This window comes from Geospiza fortis, unplaced genomic scaffold (assembly GCF_000277835.1).
Source record: "Geospiza fortis unplaced genomic scaffold, GeoFor_1.0 scaffold324, whole genome shotgun sequence".
In the NCBI taxonomy this organism is placed as follows: domain Eukaryota; kingdom Metazoa; phylum Chordata; class Aves; order Passeriformes; family Thraupidae; genus Geospiza; species Geospiza fortis.
In genome coordinates this window covers 350,419-371,929 of record NW_005054559.1, presented here as the reverse complement: position 1 = coordinate 371,929, position 21,511 = coordinate 350,419, and the positions used below count along the sequence as shown (strand labels likewise).

Sequence of the window (21,511 nt, the reverse complement as noted above, 5' to 3'; positions counted from 1 at the left end):
TAAGTAGAATGATAGTGAATTTATCACAGGGTGAAAAACAGATTTTTGGGGTTTTTAGAATAGGGGTTCAGGAGGCAAGATGGAGGAATCTGGGTGTGTCCAGCCTTTCTCCTTCTTCCTGGCCTCCATCTTCTGCTGTGATGTTGGCACTTTCAGAGTGGTTTAGAGCAGAAGTTCACTGTCTAACATGGGTGATAGGTATTGGAAAGTAATTGTAAATATTGTACACGCAGTTTTTAGTATAAAAAGATAACACTGTCCCGGGAGCAGGCAGAGTACCTCTGACTGTCATGCTGAGCAGACCTCGGCAGGCCAGAGAAAGAATTTTATAGGTAAGAAACAATAAACAACTTTGAGATAGAGAATAGAAGAGCTCTGAGACATAGGGATGTCCTGAACTCCAACACTCTAGCAGTTCAAGAGAGGCTCATTTGAACTCTGGGATTTCTTCCTTTTCTGCACCTTTGCAGCACGAGGGCTCCTGGGGCTGGTGTGGGTGGTAGCCCTGGGCCAGCCCAGCCCAGCAGAGCTCACAGCAGGCACAGAGCTGTGCACAGCTGGAGCTGAAATGCTCTCACCTGGCTCAGCCCTGGTGTGGCATTCACATTCTCTGAAAAAATCCCTTTGCCCAGGATTTTCCTTCTGGGAAGCTGAGAAGCCTGACCTACAGCATGACCCACAGAGTGCTCTGGAACTGCAGGGGCTGGGCTGTATTAGCAAAGCTGGAAATGTGACTGGAGAAGTGCAAATGGGTTCCAGGACAGAGGCATCATCAGCTCCCCTGGCCTCATCCCCTCACCTGCTCCTCTGGAAGCATTCCTTGGCTTCAGCTGTTTGGAAATCATTTCACTTCATTCAAATCTTACACCAGGTGGAGATCACTAGGAAAGGTCACAGATAACACTTTACAGAAACAGAGTTTCCACAGATTTAGTCACCTCCAAGGAGGAACAGCAGCACCATGGGTGTCTTTCCTGTACACCATCAGGTACCTGACCTGATAAAAAGAATCTTTGCATCAATATCTGGGGACAATTTCAAAAGCAGAAGAGTTTTGCTTGGCCTTTCCCTTGCATCCAACAGGGAGTGTTTAGTCCTTGCCTCCAGCTGTCCTTTGAAATGTAGATTATCAAATGGCCACTGCCAGCACGGGGTGCAGAGATAAGAGCAGCAGCAGGCTGGAGGTGAGGCTGTGCTGAGCCTGGGAGCTCTGCAATTGTCACACAGGAGGGAACAGCAGCTCAGCAAATGCTTCCAGCTCTCACAATGCCAGCAGCAATGCCTGATCAGCCTACCTGCACCTGGCAGCTGCAGGAGAGTTGATAACACTGTCACTTCTCTGGTTGATAGCAACTGCAGCTCTGTTGCATCTCTGAAATTCTCATTTACATTTTTCACCTTGTCCACTTCCTTCCCCATTTCAGGAGGTTGGACTAAGTGTTTTTTCACATATGCCTCAATGCAGACTGAGAGACTGGTTCACATAAAAGCTAAACAAGTAGGTAAATATTTGCTAAAATAATTTTATTTCTTCTGCGCATTCAAATATTCATAAACATACTTTCTGTAACTTTCCAAGACAGCAGCATCTTATCACAAAACAATTTTATGAACTTAGCTACATTTTTTTTTTGCTTTTTAAACAAGCAGTTCTGCTCCCAAAGTACAAAATTAGATATGAAATTGAATTGCTTGGCAACAGAAATAAGCAAGATATTTTCTTTCATAAAAAGCCAATTTCTTTGCAGCCTCATTTTGCAAGCAGGGACTATTAGAAGCAGATATTTTTGGGCTTATTATGGGTCACCAGGATACTAAAATGCATCTATTCATTATCCTTTCACAGTGCCACATACATTTGTCAGAAATCAGCCTGACAGCACTGGTACTAAATTTTAAGCCTGGTTTTAAGCCTTCCTTTCTGTTTGAATTCAATCATTGCATTTCTGGGGACCATACCTGTGTTTCTGGTTAGGTTTCTGGCACGGTGATGCACAACAGGAAAGCTGTTTGTAGAGTTTTCAACACAACCATAATCAATCAATGGCCAAGGCTGGGGCATTAATAATCACAAAACAGCATTCAGGGTTTGTATTTAAGCAGAATGAAAATATGGAGGTTACTCCAGAGTGCAGGTATGTCTTAATGGAAACCCTGAGCCCAATATTTCTCTTTTGAGGAATGTCCTCAAGGAAATGACTGTCCCCAAGTATTTAAACAGAAACTGGCTGCAGTGGCAAACAATATATCACCATTTCTCTGAGGAGATCATACACTACATTCTCTAACTTTTAAAATTTGTTTAACATTTATAATCTCACAGCGCTTTAAGCTAAACTAAAGCTTTAAAGAACAATGGGTAATTGCACCTTCTAGAGGGTAATATTTCAGTAGTTTTATGATTATGGACAGCTGCTGTTCACCCTCAGGACATGAGGTAAGCACTGAGCTCCTGGCACTGGTAGCAAGCCACGCTGTCCAGGACCCACTCCCGAGTTACCAGGGCAACGTTGCTCTGCTGCTGGATTGCTGCAAGACAAAGACAGAGAAATAAATGATGCAGCTGTTATCAAGAGCTCCAAACAAGCCGAAGGTGAGGCCACTGATGTCTTTCAGAATAAGCTGTTTGCTTTTTAAAAGCTTGCTATAAAAGCAGAGATGTGGCAGTGGCAGTGCCTTTCCAGGCAGGTAATGCTGGGCTCCAGGAGCAGAGCTGGCCAAGCAGGAAGCAGTGAACACCACAACTTAAACACTAAAAATAAAGAATGCACTTGTTAGCTTTTCATTTAAGATCTCAGTGACAGAGCTTTGGTTCCTGTCTGCCCAGACACACTGAGTGTGTGACAAGCAATGAGTCTCATTAAGAGAAGCAACAGAAAATTACTGAAGTGTTTTCAGACTGTTCTTCCTCATTCCAGCTTTTTATTTTCTCCTCTCTCCAGTGCCATGGAAACAGCTGGGTTTTTACATCATCATCCTGCTCCACTGTTTTGTTGGACTTCAGTGTAGCCTAACTAGCTCCCACTCCTCCCAGAACCCCACTTGCACTTTCAAAGCCTCATGGCTTCTCCTGAGCATTTTGCTTACACTAAAAAAAATGCAAAACTACATCTGTTAAGGCTTTTTAATAAGACCTTTTCAGACCAAGTGAAATTTGTTCCATCTGAGGCTGTCTCCTAGATCTTACTGGTCCTCCAAGGACACCCTTCCCCACCTTTTAAAAACTATTCAATTAGGGAAGTTTCTGTAGAGCTGATGATACAGAAGACAACTGAGGCAACAGCTTTTATCTGCCAGAGCAGCTCTTCAAACTATTGCTGGTTCTTGAAACAATATACTTTGTCCTTCTAGATTTTTCTTACAAGACATACTTCCATCTCCATGCAGTAGAGTTTTGATTTTTGTACAACCCTTTGATATTTAGCTATTAAAGGGACAGGTGTGATAAAGACACTTGATGTGTACCAGAAAGCAGCTCAGAAAAATGTTGCTTTACCTCCATAATCCATGTTTTCCTTCCAAGCATCTGGCTGCACAACCACAACTGCTGTAGAATTCTAGGATTTTAAGATAAAAAATAAAAATGCTATTGTTGTCTGTTCTGATACAATTCTCATGTTTATTTATAGAGAGCAATAACTGGGCTAATTTCAGAGAGGAATTTAAGTAGAGGGAGAAAGACATTAGTTCCCAAGATTCTTCTGTGATTTCTCTGTGAAATTCTGTGACTACACTCAGTCACTAACAGGCTTTTGGAACTGGAAAGGGAAGGCTCAGTGCTAATTTCAAGACAAATTAGTGATGTGGCCAACACTAATCATGAATCCACTCCAAGGGAGTATTCCAGTGAGGGCTGGCCAGGCCTAGAGCCAAGGGGCACTGCCAGGCTGTGCTGACAGCCCTGGGAACTGTGGGAGGGTGAAAACTGCTCAGCACTTACTGCTGTGGGTGTGAACAGGTCAGGCTGCTTCACCACAGAGGCACCACAGAGCTCCCCCATCCACTCCAGGTGCTCTGAAGAAACCAGATGAAATCAGTTCAGTCACTGTGGAATTTGCAGACAGCCCCGACAAGGGGAGAGATGAGAATCTGACTCCATGTTCTTAGAAGGCTAAATATTATATTATATTAAATATTACATTACATATTATATACTATATTAAATATTATATTACATTGCAATAGAATATAATATATTATAGAATGCTATATTATATTATATCATATTATATTATATAATGCTATATTAAACTATACTAAAGAATAGAGAAAGGATACAGACAGAGGGCTACAAAGAATGATAATGAAAACTCATTACTCCTTCCAGAGTCCTGACACAGCCTGACCGTGATTGGTCATTAAATAAAAACAATTCACATGAAACCAATCAAACATGCACCTGTTGGATGAACAATCTCCAAACCACATTCCAAAGCAGCAAAACACAGGAGAAGCAACCAGATAATTATTGTTTTTGTTTTTCTCTGAGGCTTCTCAGCTTCCCAGGAGAAGAAATCCTGGCGAAGGGATTTTTCAGAAAATGTGACAGTGACAAGTCACTTCAGTGTTTTCAATCACATTGAAGCTGACACTACTCCCCAAGTGTTTGTTCCAATTCACAAACCACCATCATTTGAAGGAGATGTGAGTAGAAAAAAAATCTTTTCACTTCCAAATCTGCTAGGGAACATAAACTCCCCCCTCCCTCACCCTCCCCACAGGTCTGCACAAAACCAAACCCTGAAAAAAAAAATCACAATTTATTTCCTCTTATCATAAGGATGCAAGAGGTGAAATGGAAATTAAAATGAGAAGTTTGAACTGTGATTATCTCTCATTAACAAAAGTAGCCAAAGTACTTAATTTGCACCAATTTGTTGAATTGCTAGTGAAGATTAAGTCTCTCAAGTATAAGAGCCAAAATTGAGGATCACTGCAGCAGGTGAAAGCACTGCATCCTTTGCAGCAATTACTGTAAATGTCAAGAAATGTGAGTATATTTCATCCAGTCAAAAATAGTTATATTGAACAAATCAGAAAGTATCTGCTGAATAAGCCATAAAAAATGGGAAGTACAAATATTTGAAGTAGAAAAATTATAAATTAAATTTTCAAAAATTTGTAACATACTTCATTAAATTTTAAAAATAAAAATGAAGCTATGCTGAACAGCTCTTTCTTTATATATTAACTTCTAGTTTTGTTAAAGTGTTTCACTTTTAGCACTTGCTCCTATAGACAGGAGGCTCCAATAAGGATGTGTCAGCTGCTAGGAAAAGGATACTTAGGAACTGTTTACTAAGACAGAAGAAAAAATGCTCAAAATATGAGAGATCAAGAGCATCAATAACAATTACCAGACAGCATGACATTAATGCTTTTCCTAGATAATTTATCCAGACATGAACTAGATAAAAGGCCTAGTTTGAAATGCAGCAAAATTGCCAGGGGGTTGTCTGAGGACATCCAAATAGAAGAGAACATTTCCACTCCACTTGGAGCTAAAACTGGATAAAATTATTTATCTACACCTTACCCCATGTAGGTATTTTAAAGATTACAGAGGAAAAGAGGTAAGAAATTATCCAGAAATGTACAATTCTGGTGAATGTAGTGTCCCTCCAAATATTTTTTATGTTAACCATTCATGCAATGTCACACCTGTAGTCATGTCAGTGAAGGGTCCACAGCAACAGATCTCAAAATCTTTAAAGATCTGAAAAGCAAGGAACATGTTAGAGTTCACAGGGGGCTTTTAAAGAGCAATGCTTTATATGCTGTTCTTTTTTATTTGCTGTTTTCATTGCACTTCCAGGGCTTGCTATCACATTATGACTATTCCACAAAGCTTTTTGTGACCTACCAACCAAAAGAATTTAAGAATGAAACGAAAAGAATATTAAAGACCACTAACCCTCTGTTATAAAAAGACAGCATTCACTCCAAGCTTAGTGAGCCCCTACAGAATATCTGCTCTGCTGCTGACAGAGCTCACCCTGCAGGGATTAAAATGATTAATTTGTACAACTCTGTGTACAGAGAGACCGGGAGAAGTTCCAGAAGCTCAGCCAGCACAGAGCAGGACAGATTTTGAATCCCTGATGTGCTTTGTACCTTTTCTGTCAGGGCCTGTCTGGCCCTCTTGGGACCTTGATGGTTTCTCCCATTGATTACATCTCCTCTGACTTCAAAGTTCTCCTGGAACACAACAAAAGCAAGGAATCAGAAGTGAAGAGACTGAGAACACTTTCCTGTCAGAGTTCTGCTTCAAAACAGGAAGGTGTCAGATTTCAGAACTGAAAATCTATGAGTGTGTTCAGAAAATGAATTAAAAGGCTTTGCAAGAGAAATGCTGGAGTATGAAACCCCTGCAGCATCAGGCAATTTTTAAATAAACAAATTTTACTCAAACTGTATGGTAATTTAGCAAACTAAATAAAAAACTGCACACTCTAAGAATATAATTGTCTTATCAGTAAAGTCTTATTTGATAGAAATTATCTGTATATAACATTATTTCCTTAAGCAAAGAATAATCTTTTGCTTTATGCTATAATCTATTAATATCAGTAGGAACACTTATAAAAATATGTCTGTAACCTGTTAAAAAGTAATAGGGACTCATTATGTTTTCAACACAATGAATGCACAGGGCTTAAGTGTGGATTTTGGTCCTAGCATTTGATACAACTAGAACCCCAGGTTTCAGAGCTAAAATTTCATATTAAATGTTTAGACAGTATCTGTCTGTACAACACAAATAAATTCCTAAGTCCATCATGTAACAGCATTGCTTAACCATTTGACATTTCACTCAAGAAAAAAGACCTACCTCATCCAGTATCCTTCCTGCTTTAAAAGACTGAATTATCCCTAAATAAAAAGATCAGAAGAAGAAAAGTAATTTTATCCAGCAAAATGGTTCTTCCACTACCAGTACTCTGACTTCATTGCTACATTAAATTGAAGGTATTTGTACTAAAGGAATACAGTATAACACTAAATATTTAAAGAATGTTTTTACCATTTAGAAATAATACTAATTTTACACTAATTGATGCCGTGAATCACAAAGATTTAAATTAAGAGGGACAAAAGGCTTTTGCCACAGTGGGGAGCAGAAACAATAAGTAATTCACAAGAGGAAGAAGCTTGATATTGCTGCTTGTGTTTCTTAATTTTAATTTCTTTTTAAGTATTTAGAAGAAACACTGCAAAACATCAGATGGCAAGGCATGAAGAGATCCTTCTTCTTTAGTGCAGCAAGTGAAGACTGCATTCCTGGCAGAAGGGCAAAGACCATGGATCTCCAGCAGCAGTGATACCTACACTGATAACCAACCACCCATTTTCCTCCTGCAATGCCCAGGAAATACTTCAGGGTCCGTTCACACACCAGCTCCTCATCTGCAGGCCAAACAACAGTAAAACCTCTTTTAGTTTTGCCATTAGCAAAAAAACACAGCTCAGGGTAGCAAAGAATGTTTGCTTTTACATACAGATAAGTGCAGCAGCAAAATATCACAACTATACAAAGGATCAAAACTCCACTGTGATGATGTTACTAAACTGAAGGAAACGAGCAGAAATTAATCACATGTACCAATTGTGAGCCCTTTAAAAATTATTCAATAAAGATAAGAGGCAAGAAAAAGCATGACTTCTTGGGAATTATCTTTGTCTCTTTTTGGTTGGTTCTGAACTACTTCACACTAGTGTGCTGTCAACAACTGAACATTATGAGCAAACAGCTGAAGAAATAAATAGCAAGTACCATTAACTTGGAATTACACAAGGGAAAACATGCCCTCACACTTTTCCTCTGAAACAGAATGAGAAAACTCACAAGTTGAAACAAAAAACTTGCAGTAGAGAAAACAATCAATACCTTTTCCTCAAACTTATTAAATTTATTGCTGACCTGTCTGCTTGGTGTTTAAACTGAAGGTAAAATTCTATATTGTCTGTCAATAGAGGATTTGGTCCCCCAGCTCCCAACAAACCTGTTTTCATTATGACATGGGTTGTTCCTTCAGTAATGTGATTAGATAAAGTGCTCTGAGTTTTTTTCACAAACTTCTGGACAACCAACTGAAAAGCAGTTAAGAAAATAATAGTTAGGAACAGTTTAAACCTCCCCAACAGCCCCAGTTTTTAGGAGCATAATGTAATAGGATAGTTACTTTAAAGTAACATTTTATGTGCTGGCACACAGAAAGTACATTTAGTTTTGGCACCATTCAACAGTAATGCAGAGCTCTTGTGTGTTTTATAACCCAAACCCCAAATCCTTCTGGAAACTGAGTGCACAAACAGGTCTATTAGCAACTCAGAATTCCTATTTACAGGATGCTCCCTATGGATCAGAGTTTGGGTGAAGCAGCATCATCTGAGAACAATGACTGGAGCAAACACCCACAGCCCCTCCCCAGCCCCAAGGCTTTCTACAAGGCTTTGCAATCCTGTGTTTTTCCCTCCAGACATCAGGAATCGTTCAAAAAGTTCAAATCTCACTAAGTATAACAGTGCCATTCCAGGCAGCATCCTCACAGCTTTAGGAGTGCTAAAGTTTGACTGCAATTCCTGCAAGATTACTTTTATTACACTTAGAGATCTCTCTATTGAGGATTATAGTGGTAATCAGGAATTATTAACTAGTGATCTCCAAATTCTGAAATCTACTTACATGCTCACTGTGATTCAGACCTGAGACCACAATTGACATTTCTTTCCTCTTGGTCCCCACTGGATTTGTAGTATTTTCTTTCCCAGTTGCATTGTGCAGAACAGGTTCAGGAAAACATTCACTTTTTTTAAATTTGTGTCCTGGGCCAGAGCTTTTATCAGTGTTCTGAGCCACAACAGGCCCAGCTGTGGCTTCTCCACTTTGAGGGGTAAAAAGTCTTAGAGAGGAGGAAGAATTATCTGGACTCTGGGTCACATCTCCAAAAAGATCTGATGACACAGATGCACTGTTTTGTCTGGTCCCAGATTTCTGCTCCTCTGCATTTTCTGAAGGAAAAAAGAAATTAGTCCTTGAGAAAACTGCATTTTTCTTGTAGTCATGGTAGAAGATCGTTGCTCTTTCTTTTAGGTTTAAATTCTGCAGTTACTTCCTCTTCTTTTGTGTTATTACTTCTTTGTGTTTATTACTTCCTTTTGTGTGTATTACTTCATCTTTGCCTCCAACATGACTTTTTCCTGATCTATAGGCAAGACACTAAAATACCTGGTATTTTGAGTAGCATATACCTGGAACTTTGAGCAGCATATTTGTCAAAATGTCTGAATTTAGAAGTGAGACAGAAAAACTTTTATTACTGTCAAAAAGCTGTCACACCCCATTTGATGAGCAGTCATACAGCTGGGCTACCAAAGTAGCAACACCTTTTTAAAATGACCAGGAACATAGAAATTAAAATAATGGAACTACAGGAAAAAGTTGTATCTTGCTGATACGTAAAAACATGGAAAGAACAGGAGAAAACCACCAGAAATCAAAATGCACTGGGTTTCTCTTCAATGTTACCTGCTTCAAGCTGACACTGCCTGTGTTCCTGCACTGGTTTTGTCTTTTCAGAGGGAGTTTTGTTCTGTAGAACATTGTCACACCCAGGGCCTTTCTCCAGATCTGATCTCTTCCTTAAAGAGGATTTAGAAGCTGAAAGCAGCAATTCTGGGGACCTAGAGAGAGGGAAATTGATTTTAATACCATTTTCACTCTTTTAAGCATCAGAAAAATGTAGCAACAGTGAAATTACAATAATTTCCAGAAGCTCAGGGATACTTAAGATTTTTTTTTTAATAAAAATTTAGAAATAAACATAAAAAAACCCCAAAACTCCAAACAAAACCATTGACCTGTTTTTTGCTTCTCTTGTTTGATCCATTTCAGATGCTCCTTCAGTACTGGAATGTGGCAGTTCCCTCTGGACAGGTAAAACTTCACAGTTCTGGCTCCCATTCTGCTTTAGCACTGCTTCAAGTGCAGCCATTTCTTGCTGAAGTTTTTTCAGGCTATTTTGCATAGCATTCTTTTGCTGCAAAGGAGCACAAGAATGCCAACATAAGCAAACTCAGGATTCATTTCTTGAACAAACACTTGAAAATTAGAAATAGCAAAATGGTTTTTTGAATTAAGTTTTTGCCACATGTTGAAAAGGTGACTGTGGTGCTTTTGCTGTAACAAATAGTGCACACATCCAAAATCAGAAGCAAAAACACCCAAACAAGCACACACTCATTTTGCCAGTCATGTTATTTCAGTTTGGATGCCTCAGAGTTTAATCAATCAGAAAACAACACAATTCCTGCACAAATTTATTTGAAAGTAATTTTGTCCAAACTCCATTAGCAGCTCAATCCATGATGTTCATTATTAAATTTTAAATTGAGTCTTCATTTTCCACAGTTGCTAAAAGCCCTAAAGATAATTTAAAGGACTAAAACATTTAATAATATTCTTCCTTATGTTCCTCCTCAAATTACATGATCAAAACCATGCCATAGGCAGCATAAGAATAGCTCAAAGGGTTTCAAAAGACCTTTTTAAAAACCCAAACCTTTTACAAGATGAAGCAATTTCCAGAGAACTGAATATTCCATTTTAGCTCCAGCACTGGCACCATGTGGAGCCTCTTTGTTACTGAACCCATAAAAATTCCCAAGCAAACAGAAAACCATCACCACACCACAAACCCAAATCCCACACCCCCATGCCATTAATCCATCCCAGCACCTCCATCCATGAGGCTACAGGAGGAGCAGTGCCTGCCAGCTGGGCACATTTCACACTGATGCTGTGAACAGGAGAAGCACCCACAAAGCACAAAAAATTAAATTCACTCTTTTTTTGGACTTACATAAGGCCCATAGGGCTGATAATGCTGAAGAGAGAGCTTTAAGACTTATCTTAAAGTCACACAGCACAAAGGAAAACCCCAAAGCAAAACAAGAAACCCCAAGCCCCTAACCCTCAGCTGAACCCCCAGCCCAAATCCCCCAATACACCCATAGAGCACAAAAATTAAATCCACTTTTTTTGGACTTACATAAAACACATAGGGCTGAAAATGTTGAAGAGAGAGTTGGCATAAGACTTATCTTAAAGTCACATAGGACAAAGAAAAAGCAAAACAAGAAACCCCAAGCCTCTAACCCTCAATTTGATTTCTCTACTTCTCCTTATCAGAACCCCCAGCCCAAATCATAAATCACCCAATACATAAAGTCAGGCCACTGAGCAGCATTCAGGATTTTAACAGCAGACACAAAATACACTGCCAGACACACCTTTCATCAGACACTGCCTGCTGGGACTTGTACCTATAATAGTCTAATATGGAATTATTTGATTTAATCTTTACACAAGGAAGACAAGTCTCTGTGCTTTTAAATATCATATTGTAATAAATCTACTTCTTATCACCAAATTCTTATATATTCCTATCATTAAGGTTTTTAAATATAGGGAGCTGACATTTGCAGCATTGGCCAAGTGTGGAGATGCATTAATTAGCATCTCCCATAATTAAGCTCTGTAACCAATATCACATAATAAGCTGTGGCCATTGCAGTATAAGGTCACCAGGGGAGGAAAAGTTGGACAAATAATGGCATAGAAGCAGCTCTCCAGATCTTCATTAATCATGCTTTTGGAAGTAATTTAGTGATGAAGAATTATGATGAAAGGAATTTTCCACTGTACTGACTTCACAGCTTGCTTATCTCCTGGAACGCAGGCTGCTCCTACACTCAGTGCATAACTCACTCACCTGGGTGGTGAGGATTTCACCCTGAGAGAATGCTCCACAGGAATCTTCTACAATACTTATTTCACTGTCAGATCCAGATGCTTCACCTTGAAAAAGGTAGGAAAAAACCCCTCCTTGGTTAAAGAAAAAACAACCACCAAACAACAAAACAACCAACATTATCCATAATTTCTTAGCATGTGAAGTTTTAGGAAGAAAACTTAGGAAGTTTTAGAGAACTAAAAATTATAACACTAAAGTGATAAGTTTTGAAAATGTTGAAGTTAGAAGGACAGATTTCCTTTAAGCGAATATTTCAAAGAATACTGTGTCACACACATGACAAAGTAAACAGAATTCAGTGTTTCAACAGAATTCTCTTTCAACAGGGATGAAAGAGCCCTAAATATTTACAAAGGCTATAAAAAAGGCAAAATATTCACTACAAAATTCTACAGCCAATTTCAACAAACATTTCATCTGGGGAAAAAGCTTGGATAGGCTGTGGAATTTTGCTGACAATGGAAGTATCCCATTGCAGTAAGAGAACCAGCATTTCCCTCAAAAATGAACTCCCATCAGACAGTCAGTCTGTTCATTTGTGCTCTGAACAAAGAGCACTGGATGAACATAATTTTCAGGAAATAAACCACCGAGGGGTTTTTGTTTGATTAAGACTGATACATTCTTCTAGAAGAGTTCTGTTCTTAAATGCAGAACAAAGTTTCCATGCACACACCAAAAACTTTGCTGTAAGGACATTATAAACAAAGCTGCAGAGAGAAAAATCCTGTTTGTACCTAGGTTTGCTCCCATGTCTGGGTCTTCTTGGCTTTCATCTTTGGTTTCCTTCAGCCCTCCACTAGAATTCTGAGAAGTTTCTTTACTGTCATTTACACTGCTCATTTGTTTGGACACCTGAGCTTGTGGTAAATGTTTGTTCAGCTCTTGTGCTCCATTAAGTGATTCCTCAGACATGTTGGACTGGGAAGAAAATAAGTTGACAGAGCATTCTGACTCCTGGCTTGGTGAAGCACAGGCATGACTTAGGGAAGCTTCTGGCACTTTCTGCACAACATTGCCATCATTACTCACAGTGGGACTCCCTGGACACTCTGCCACTGGAGACTCCACCACAGGTGCCATTTGTTTATCAGTCTGCAAAGGTGTGCTTGCTGATTTGCTGAAGATGAGTGTCCTAAAGCAGGGTAACTCCTCATCCTCACAGGACTCTTCATCTGAAGATGGCAGTTTCTGCACTCGCCTTCGAGACTTTCGAGGACCTCGAGGTCTTGGTTTAGAATTTGCATTTCTGCTCTGCAGTTCTGCACTGTCACTTTTTACAAACACTGCAGATTGCTCTTTCCTATCAGTCTCACATAAGCTGGTGTTCTCCTCAATGTCAGTATCAGAGCACAGTAAGGCCTTGGGGGTTCCAGACAAACCTGTAAGGCCACAATTCTCTCCAAGAGGTTCTTCCAGAGCCTCTGCAGCTGTGCTAACAGTTTGGGCTGCTTCTTCTTCATTCCCCTTTACACCTTTTCTTTCTCTTGTTCTACTCTTTGTCCTAGTGACTTCACAGCTGAGTTCAGCAGTGCTTTGCTGACAAGTTGCAGAACAAATCATTGATGTGGATTGAAAATGTAGAACTGGTTCTGTGCAATCAACAACTTCAGTCTTTCCTGCCTGATTGCTTTCTGAACTGAAGCTGTTTTCCTGGCCTGTGTTTAAATAATTTTGTCTGGAATCATGCTCCTCTGTGTTACTCTGATCACTCTGGCTTCCATCACTTTCAATGGGATTCTGTCTCAACTCACTTTCTATCCCTATCTCATTTGACACTGGCTTTTCATTGCCCTGCTCTTCTTGTAGCAATCCATTTTTGTGCTCAGTCTGAGCAGTCCCTGCTCTTGCTGGTGTCAGAATCCCTTCCTCTGCAGCCTGTGAAATGCCATCCCTGTGCTCTCCTGTGCTGACAGCAAAGCAAGGCACAGGATCAACACGTGCAGACTCACAGGTCTTAAGCTTCTCTTTCTCTTCATCTTTCTCAGAAACCCTGCTCAAGTTTTGAGCAGCTGTTTTCTCCTCTTGCAAGCTTTCTGGTTGTAATTGTTTGCTAGCCTTATTTTCTACCTGAGCAGCACATGATAGATTGAAGGTTTCAGAAGGAGGATCTGCCACAGCACGAGTCTGAAAAAGGCTGAAGGAGGAGCGCTTGGAATGCCTGAATATATTCCTCAGATATTGTGTGTCCAAGTCACTGTCTTCAGCTTCCTTAGTCAATTCCAAAACATTTTTAGCCACTGGCAACTTCTCAGCTTTGAAATCCCCTGGAACATTTTGTGAATCATGCCTACATTCTGTGGGAGCAGCAGCAGGTGATTCAGTCACCCCCTCAGTCTGGGGAGAAGCAGTTTGCCCAGCAGACACTGAAGGAAGCTGCAGGAGGAGGGGGCTACCAAGTATTCTGCTGTCTTGAGAACCTGTATCAGGCACAGTGGAACCACAGTTTGAAGGCAGACATGAAGGACTGAACAGACTTTTTCCAGTTTCTGCAGCGTCAGATAAATTCTTTAGATTCACCTGCGCTTCATTTGCTTCCAGATTACCTCCCTCCAAATTAGTGACTGGCCTGTAACTCAACTCATCTTGAGGCTCACACAGGTCTTTGCACTCAGCAGAGTGAGCTGCCACATTCCTTTGGTCTCCAGAGACAGACCTTCCATGATCACTGTTATTTCTGGCTCCCTTTACTCTTTTTCTTGTTTCTTTTGTCATTTCTTCAGAGAGTAACTGAAGCCTTCTGCTGCGTCTGACTGGGTTTTGCTCAGGATCAGCTTTCCTGGGCTCTCCACTGCTTGGGTAGCTGTCAATCTGTGGCTCAGCTGGATCAGGGAAAACAGAGCCTCTGTCCACCACTAACTGCAGAGCACACATGGTTCTACTAGAATGCCTGCATCTTTTTGCTGAAGAACTTCTCCTCTTGGTGCTTTTCTGATCACAGTTATACATTTCTGGTTCCCCATCACAGCGCTTGGTAGGGACCTTCTCAGTAGCTTTCTTCCATGTGGACTCTCCTCCCTCCTCAGGCTCTGTTAATGTATTATTTGCTCTATTCTGAGAGAGGTGACTCTCATTAACAGCAACACTTTCATCACAGCTTTTCTTTTCAGCATCTCCAAGGCCCCCATTAACACTTTGAGGGCCCCCATCTGCCTTTTCTGTATCTTTTTTCTTGATGAAATCCTCAGGTTGCAGGACACACGCAGTCTTCCTCTTCCGTTTGAGTCTGTCTTTGCTGAAATCCTTCAGGCACTCAGCAGCAGCCACATCTTCCTTTTGCCTAGTAGGCAAAATGTCTCTCAAGGTAGAAGGGGGATTTGATTTCCTCCCTCTCTTGTATGTTTTGCCAAATATTTTGTCTTTAATGTCTTCTGCTGTTTGTTTTGACCACCTCTTTTTTCCTTCCACTGCTGCAATTCCCATGGAATCTGCCATAGGGTCAGTCCTTCCTGAAATACAGGACTCTTTATCTGATAAACACAGATCTCCTTCACCTGAAACATCAGCTGATGCAGCAGATTCATCCACTGAAGAATTGGAAGACAAAATCTCATTGCTTTTTGAAAACCATTCGTTGACTTTCTGAATGCTCTGCTTCAGTCTCTTCTTGGAGACTTTATTCAGGGTGGCAGAGTGAAGGGTCTCTGCCTGAGGTAGCTCCTCCAGAGGAAGTTCTTTGTCCTGGGAAGAGTCATTCTCAGGTTCATATCCCTCTGCAGCTTCCACACTTTGTCCATCAGTATCCATTTCCCTGCTTTTATCCAGCCTGTTCTCCAAGCTATCTTCTAAATCAGACTCTTGGTGTTCACTGTTGTGCTGGCTTTGCTGCTCCCCCATTTCTTCTGTGTTCCTAAAGAATGATGTGTCCCCATTCAGGGTGGGACTGGCATCCCCTGTTCTGTCACACTGCTCTGGGAGCAGCTCTACAGCAAGAACATCCAAAGGAGAGCTCTGGCATCCAGTCACATTCCCTTGGTCAGGTTTGGCACATTCAGTGATGCTCTGAGAGCTTTTCTTGCTCAAACATTCCTTTGAGAAATCACCTTCACCTGTTAGATTTATAGGGATAATAAATTATTAACCTCTATTTTACACACACAAGCACAAGAACAAGTTTAATGGCTACTTTGTTTTAAAAGAACTGCTCTTATTTCCCCCCAACCAGAATATTACACTGCAGAAATCTCCCTCTGGAGAAAGGCAGAAAGATCATATTACATGTTCTTCTAAATTTGTACATGGATTACTAGCCAGTGCTTTTTCATCTGTAATATGACTCACATAGAATAGATTAAGTTTTGGACTTTTTCTTCCTTTCTGTTCCTGTGCATACAACATCCACATTTTGTATTTAGGTTACAGGAACAGTCTTGTATTAGCTGTAGGCATTAACAAAACTACATTATACAAGACTGTAAGCATATATATATGTATACCCAATAATGTGAAATAAAAATGTTGTGGTCTCTTTCAAGCATAATCACCTTTGTCACCAAAATAACAACACACCTGTGATATCTGGCAGTGTTATTTCTTTGGCATACAGCTTGTCAGGCTGTGCATTACAAGAATTTTCATTCCCTTTCTCAGCACTCTCAAGTTCTTCCAGCCTTCCTTGAGAAGAAATCTGAACTGCTCCTTTGTCTTCAAACCTGTTGGGAAAGGAAATCTACTTTCATTACTGATAAAACCATAACAGACAGAATAGAAGATGATATTATTTTTCCCTTTCTGCTCTCTGAAAAAATTTCTGGAGAAGACAAGCTGCACAATTGACACCACAAGTAGATCTCTTCAGAGTTGCAGGCCATTTCTTTGAAAGATTCTCTTGTGCAATCCTGAATTTAGTATTTACTTTCTAAAGCACAGTGCCTACTTTTTAATGGAAGATCTACATCCACAACAAAACATTTAGAAATAAGTTTTAAAGCATGTAACACGGCAAACTGCTGGAATTCGGCTCCCCATTCTACCCTAATGCCCTCAAAGTTGAAAACCATTTGTCTGCTTAAGAATTACATCAGTCCTATGCTAAGAAACTAGAACACAGGAAATGAGAATATTGAACTACTGTCTGTAGAAGATATGAATTCCTTAATCACCTTTACTTACCCAGTTTTGGTTGTCTGTTTAAAAAACTCTTCAGATGATTCAGAGCCTGAAAACAAATAATCTGTTACTCTGGTTGGAATGATTCAGAGAAGGGTGACTTGCAGATTCAGGGGTTATCATCACACACATGCCTACTCCTTTCTAGAGCTAGATGCTTTCAACTTTTAGCAGATGAAACCAAGTTCAATTGTGAAGTATTTTACTTAATTTTAATTATTTCCATGTAAAACTATCTACATGGCTCCAGCATCAAACTGTGTTTAAATACAGTGACTGGTAACAGAGTTAATCACCCAAAAGTTACTTTCTAATTTCTGAATTTGTACACAAAACAGCTACAAGTATTTAGAATTTTGAGCTGGAAGTCAGAAAAATATATTCAAAATGTCTCTCACAGATCCTTTGATCCTGGCAGATGCAATAAGGGGAAAAGTGAAGACACAAACTCAATTCCTTCCTTGAAGGAACAGCATAAAAGATAAGCTATGCATGGCATTTGTCTTTTTTTTCATAGCAGTCAACACCAGATAAAGTAAAATTCTGAAAAGCTAGGATAGATAGCAAAAAAAATTTAATATCTCAAATAGATTTCATCCTCATCTTAAGCATTGGTGACAACGCTTAGTATTCTTCAGAAAGCAGTGGTTACCTTTAGCTGTAATAGCTGTAATTTTTTGCACATCTGTAAATACCTTCTCTGGACTGTGTACACCAAGGCTTAAGGGTTAACTACAGTAGCATTATTTGCCATGATATAATTATGCAAAAAACCCTTTTGATTTGCCAACTTGGAATTGTCCATAATTTGTCTCTTTGTTGTAATTTTGTTAAGTAGAAATTAGTGTTTATAAAGACTTTGAACATAATCACCTTTCATTACTTTACAAGCAAGCATTGTACATAGGATCAATTAGTGTGGATTTAGAACAGATCTTACCAAACTCTATATAAGTACCCTTTTGAGAACCAGATTTCTGGGGTTTGTTTCTTGGGTGACACATTTTGGCATCTGTAAGCTGAATATTCACACTAGCTTGCTGCTGACAGGAAAATAGAAAGGAATAATTATTTACAACAGTGAGGTATTAAAAAAACTTCATAGCTATTTAAATTTTAACAGGGGGCTGATATAAATACTTAGTTCATATGCATTGGTAGCTTCTATGCACAATAGAGGTAATTTATAATATTGACAGCAGTAATGAAATGTGTCAATAGAAACAATGCATCATGCATTTAACAGATAAAATCATTACCAGCTTGATCTTATATTCTGTATTGTCTAATATTCTATTCAGCATTAAGCAGATGGAAACAGAAACACCATGCCATGGACAGTGACACACACAGCAAATACCCCAAGCTGGGTAATGCCTTATGAATTCTAAGACATAGTTGTGATCTTGCCCCTAAAAAGGTAAAAACCTTTTTACCAAATAGGATAAAACCCTAGACAGCCTCATGAAACAAGCAGGGGGAACAAGTTTTCAATCCTGGTTTCAGTAACAGACTGTATTATGGCAATATTATGTATAAGTTCAGGTCATTTAATGCAAACATCTTTCTCAAGTAGGTTAAGAAGACAAAAATATACAGATGTCCTTGTCCAGATTACTCAGATCAAACAATCTGAGATCAACCCAAAATCTCCTACTTCATTCTTTTATGTACATGCACTTATACACATTCCAAATACAATTTTAAACAATCCACACAAATAAAATGGGAAAAAGCAATTACCAAGGTGAAGTTTTCTTGTCCATTTCCTTTAGCACTTTTCCTCCTGTTTCTGAAGCCCTTACTTTGGATGACAGAACTTTCTTTACACAGGGACTCAGCAGCAGTGGCTTCCGTGGATGTTTTAGGAAAGTGATGACTCTTTAAAACTAAAACATGTTATTAGGTAAAAAAAAAATAATCTTTTTATACTGAGTATGACTCAAGTATTATATATTAATGAAATAGATTTTTGTAGACTCTGGGCACTTAGTGCATGCACAGCTAAAACATGTTTATTCAAGAAAGAAATCTTGTTGAATGACTAGCCTGATTATTCTTTCTGAGCACTCTTCAAGTAATAATTAAGATCTTGATCCTCCAAACTAATTTTCTCAACCAGTTTTGGTTATATAGATAATCTACCAAGATCTAATTCTAGTTATTTTCGAACGGGTTACCTTATAAATAATCATGATATGTCAAAACCTTATTTAAAAAAAACAACTGGGGACATACATTCACAACACTTACACTTCACTCCAGTGTCAAGCTCAAAAGCATGGATAGTTTCCAACAGTCCTTCAATGAGTTGCTTAAATCTGGAATTTTCTTTCAGACTTCTGAAATAACATCAGCACTTCAGTTATTTTAAGACAAATGAACAAGCTAATTATAAATATTTCTAGAATTTTGGCTGAACCAGAAAAGGGATAAAACTCCAAAGTGGAAAATGAGACAAGAAAAAATTGTTGCCATGGAATAACAAATTCCCCCAAAGAACCATTAGTATGGGAATTTCAATTATCACAAAAGTGAACACAGCATTTTCTCATACAGGTTTAGTAGAGAGAAATCAGTTGCAAGGATTAAACACCAATCTAGAACAGACACTTGTTTAGAGAAGTGTGTTCACCTGGGAAAAGCTCACTTTGAGCTAAGATACTCCTTTAGGAATACCCAACTTACTAAAAAATCCCTTTCCTTCTGTATTTCAGAAGAAAAATAAATATAAATAAATAAATATTAAAAATTATGCTAATAATTAAATAAATGTACTATGCTAATATATTTTAAGCGTATTGTTGATCTTTCCTCAGAGCTCAAACACCTCATTCTGCAGCCCCCTGACAAAGATGATTTCCTCACCTCTTGGTAACTTCAGTCTTACACAGAGGACACTCCACCACACCTTTTTTCTTTTTGTTGATAAGTTTGAACATGCAGAATCTAGAAAGAAAGAACACTTGTGATGGTAACAAGAGAAGGATATTGTTTTCCCTAAAAGTGACTGTGCACATTCACACTTAGTGAATCAAGGATGCATTCCTGTTTTGAGGTTACAGTGAGTTAACTGATCCCCTTTGATGCATTTTAAAGTTGTAGTTCTCTCTTCTACAGAATTGACTTTTTCCCCTCAAGCAGCTACACACAAGCTTATCAAAACATAGCATACATATATGATTAGCACTGAAGAAACATAATTAAAACTGGTCTATATGGAATTAAAAATTATAAATCCCAAACCATTATATGTGGCAATTAAAAAGTGCATTGCACTTGCAAGTTTTCAAACCTACCTGCAGAATATGTGATCACATTTTGTTGAGACAGGCTCTTGCACCACATCCAGGCTACAAAGAGGGAAAGAAAAACAAGAGCACAGAGGTTATAGACTTCAACCAAAACCTTTGATATTTCAGCATCTGTTTGCATTAAAGAAATGCAAGATATTAAATGCAACATTAAAGAATTACAGACCTCATTCACTTTTCAGAGACAAGGGACAAAAACCCACACAGCTTTACAAACAATCCTCTAATCCAATCAGATATATTTTTTCCCCTCACTGGATAGAGGACTGACACATTCAGGTTTTACTAGAAAAGCAAAACATAGAACATAAGAACAAAATATAAGTTTTTCCTTGCACTTTCTCACTTGAGCCTTACAAAACATCAATATGTTTAGTTTAAGTACAAATTTCTTTGCTTTCTGGTAAGCCATAGAACTGACAAAGCATTTTCAAAGAAATGAGAATAAGAAACCACACCTCCAAAAAATTAACTATACTAATATTATTCTCTGACATACCATATTGGGCACTCCAAGTTCTTCTGCATAGCTGAAAGCACATTTTGTACTTGTCCAATAGTAATCACTGAGAAGTCCATCCTTCACATCCAACAATAGTCTACAGGAAAAAAAAAACATTATCAGCTTTGTTTCTGAAAAAAATTCTGTTGCCTCCCATGATTATGCTGTCTCCCCCACGGCTCTGCTCTAACCGCAGAATAGTATCAAATTATTTTTACTTAACACTTTACAGAGGGGTACAGAGGGGTTCTTACTCTGAACGTTTGCAGTTAAAACCCCTCGAGTCTTGTACCCAAAGGAGCGCCCAGAAAGTTTATTCAGGTGAAATTCATAAAAAAGCACAAAGCAGCGAGAGAGAGGGGATTGCTGGCTGGGAAAGCAGCAGAGCCGAGGGCAGGCAGGTCATGCCAAGGAGCCAGGGCGGACCCACCCGAGCCTGAGACCGCACAGCGAAAGTTGAAAACAAAGAGAAACCGCCCGGGTCCGGCCCTGCAGGGAGGCCTGTCCGCAGGATGAGGGGAAGCGTACCGGGCACGGGCCGAGGGAGAGCGGGCAGGGCCGGGGCAGCACCGGTGTCGGTGCAGTCCGAGCCGGTGCGGTCAGAGCCAGGCCGGTGCCGGTGCCTGGGCGGTCAGGGCAGTGCTGGCGCGGTCAGTATCAGGGCAGCACTGGTGTCGGTGCGTTCAGCGCCAGGTCAGGGCTGCCGCGGTCAGGTCAGGGCCAGGCCATGGCGGCGCCGTGCCCGTCTCCCCTCAGCGCTCCCCGGCGCC

The 21,511-nt window shown here is 39.6% G+C and overlaps 2 protein-coding genes across 4 annotated transcripts in view; one reads left to right on the top strand and one right to left on the bottom strand.

Annotated features, from left to right (window-relative positions):
• Positions 1–1,507: 1,507 nt before the first annotated feature.
• BRCA1 (BRCA1 DNA repair associated) lies at positions 1,508–21,505 on the bottom strand. 3 transcript variants are annotated; one of them, XM_031064103.1, is made up of 23 exons: positions 21,408–21,442; positions 21,270–21,297; positions 20,739–20,838; positions 20,225–20,278; positions 19,794–19,874; positions 19,179–19,267; positions 18,669–18,814; positions 17,866–17,968; positions 16,929–16,974; positions 16,326–16,468; positions 12,554–15,865; positions 11,775–11,860; positions 9,862–10,040; positions 9,530–9,684; positions 8,687–9,012; positions 8,004–8,091; positions 7,330–7,407; positions 6,833–6,873; positions 6,115–6,198; positions 5,662–5,716; positions 3,941–4,014; positions 3,497–3,557; positions 1,508–2,529 (listed from the first exon to the last, which is right to left on the bottom strand). In XM_031064103.1, the coding sequence occupies exons 3-23, from the start codon at positions 20,816–20,818 to the stop codon at positions 2,426–2,428; spliced, it is 5,385 nt and encodes a 1,794-aa protein (XP_030919963.1). In that variant the 5' UTR covers positions 20,819–20,838; positions 21,270–21,297; positions 21,408–21,442; the 3' UTR covers positions 1,508–2,425. The 3 variants fall into 3 exon arrangements, with proteins under 3 accessions (XP_030919963.1, XP_005429630.1, XP_030919964.1); XM_005429573.2 differs by having other exon boundaries at positions 21,270–21,505; XM_031064104.1 differs by having other exon boundaries at positions 17,866–17,965; positions 21,270–21,505.
• Positions 14,120–21,511, top strand: part of NBR1 (NBR1 autophagy cargo receptor) — a 28,437-nt gene continuing 21,045 nt past the window's right edge. Inside the window, exon 1 of the mRNA XM_031064109.1 lies at positions 14,120–14,131. The gene's annotated coding sequence lies outside the window, so the exon portion shown is untranslated. The remainder of the gene's footprint in view (positions 14,132–21,511) is intronic.

Excerpts from the sequence above, each read along its gene's own strand:
- BRCA1 (XM_005429573.2), bottom strand. The coding sequence starts at position 20,818 with ATGGACTTCTCAGTGATTACTATTGGACAAGTACAAAATGTGCTTTCA. Across the intron at positions 19,875-20,224 it reads TGTGATCACATATTCTGCAG|ATTCTGCATGTTCAAACTTA; the intron begins GTAGGTTTGAAA and ends CTTTCTTTCTAG. Across the intron at positions 6,199-6,832 it reads CAGGAAGGATACTGGATGAG|GAGAACTTTGAAGTCAGAGG; the intron begins GTAGGTCTTTTT and ends GTTGTGTTCCAG.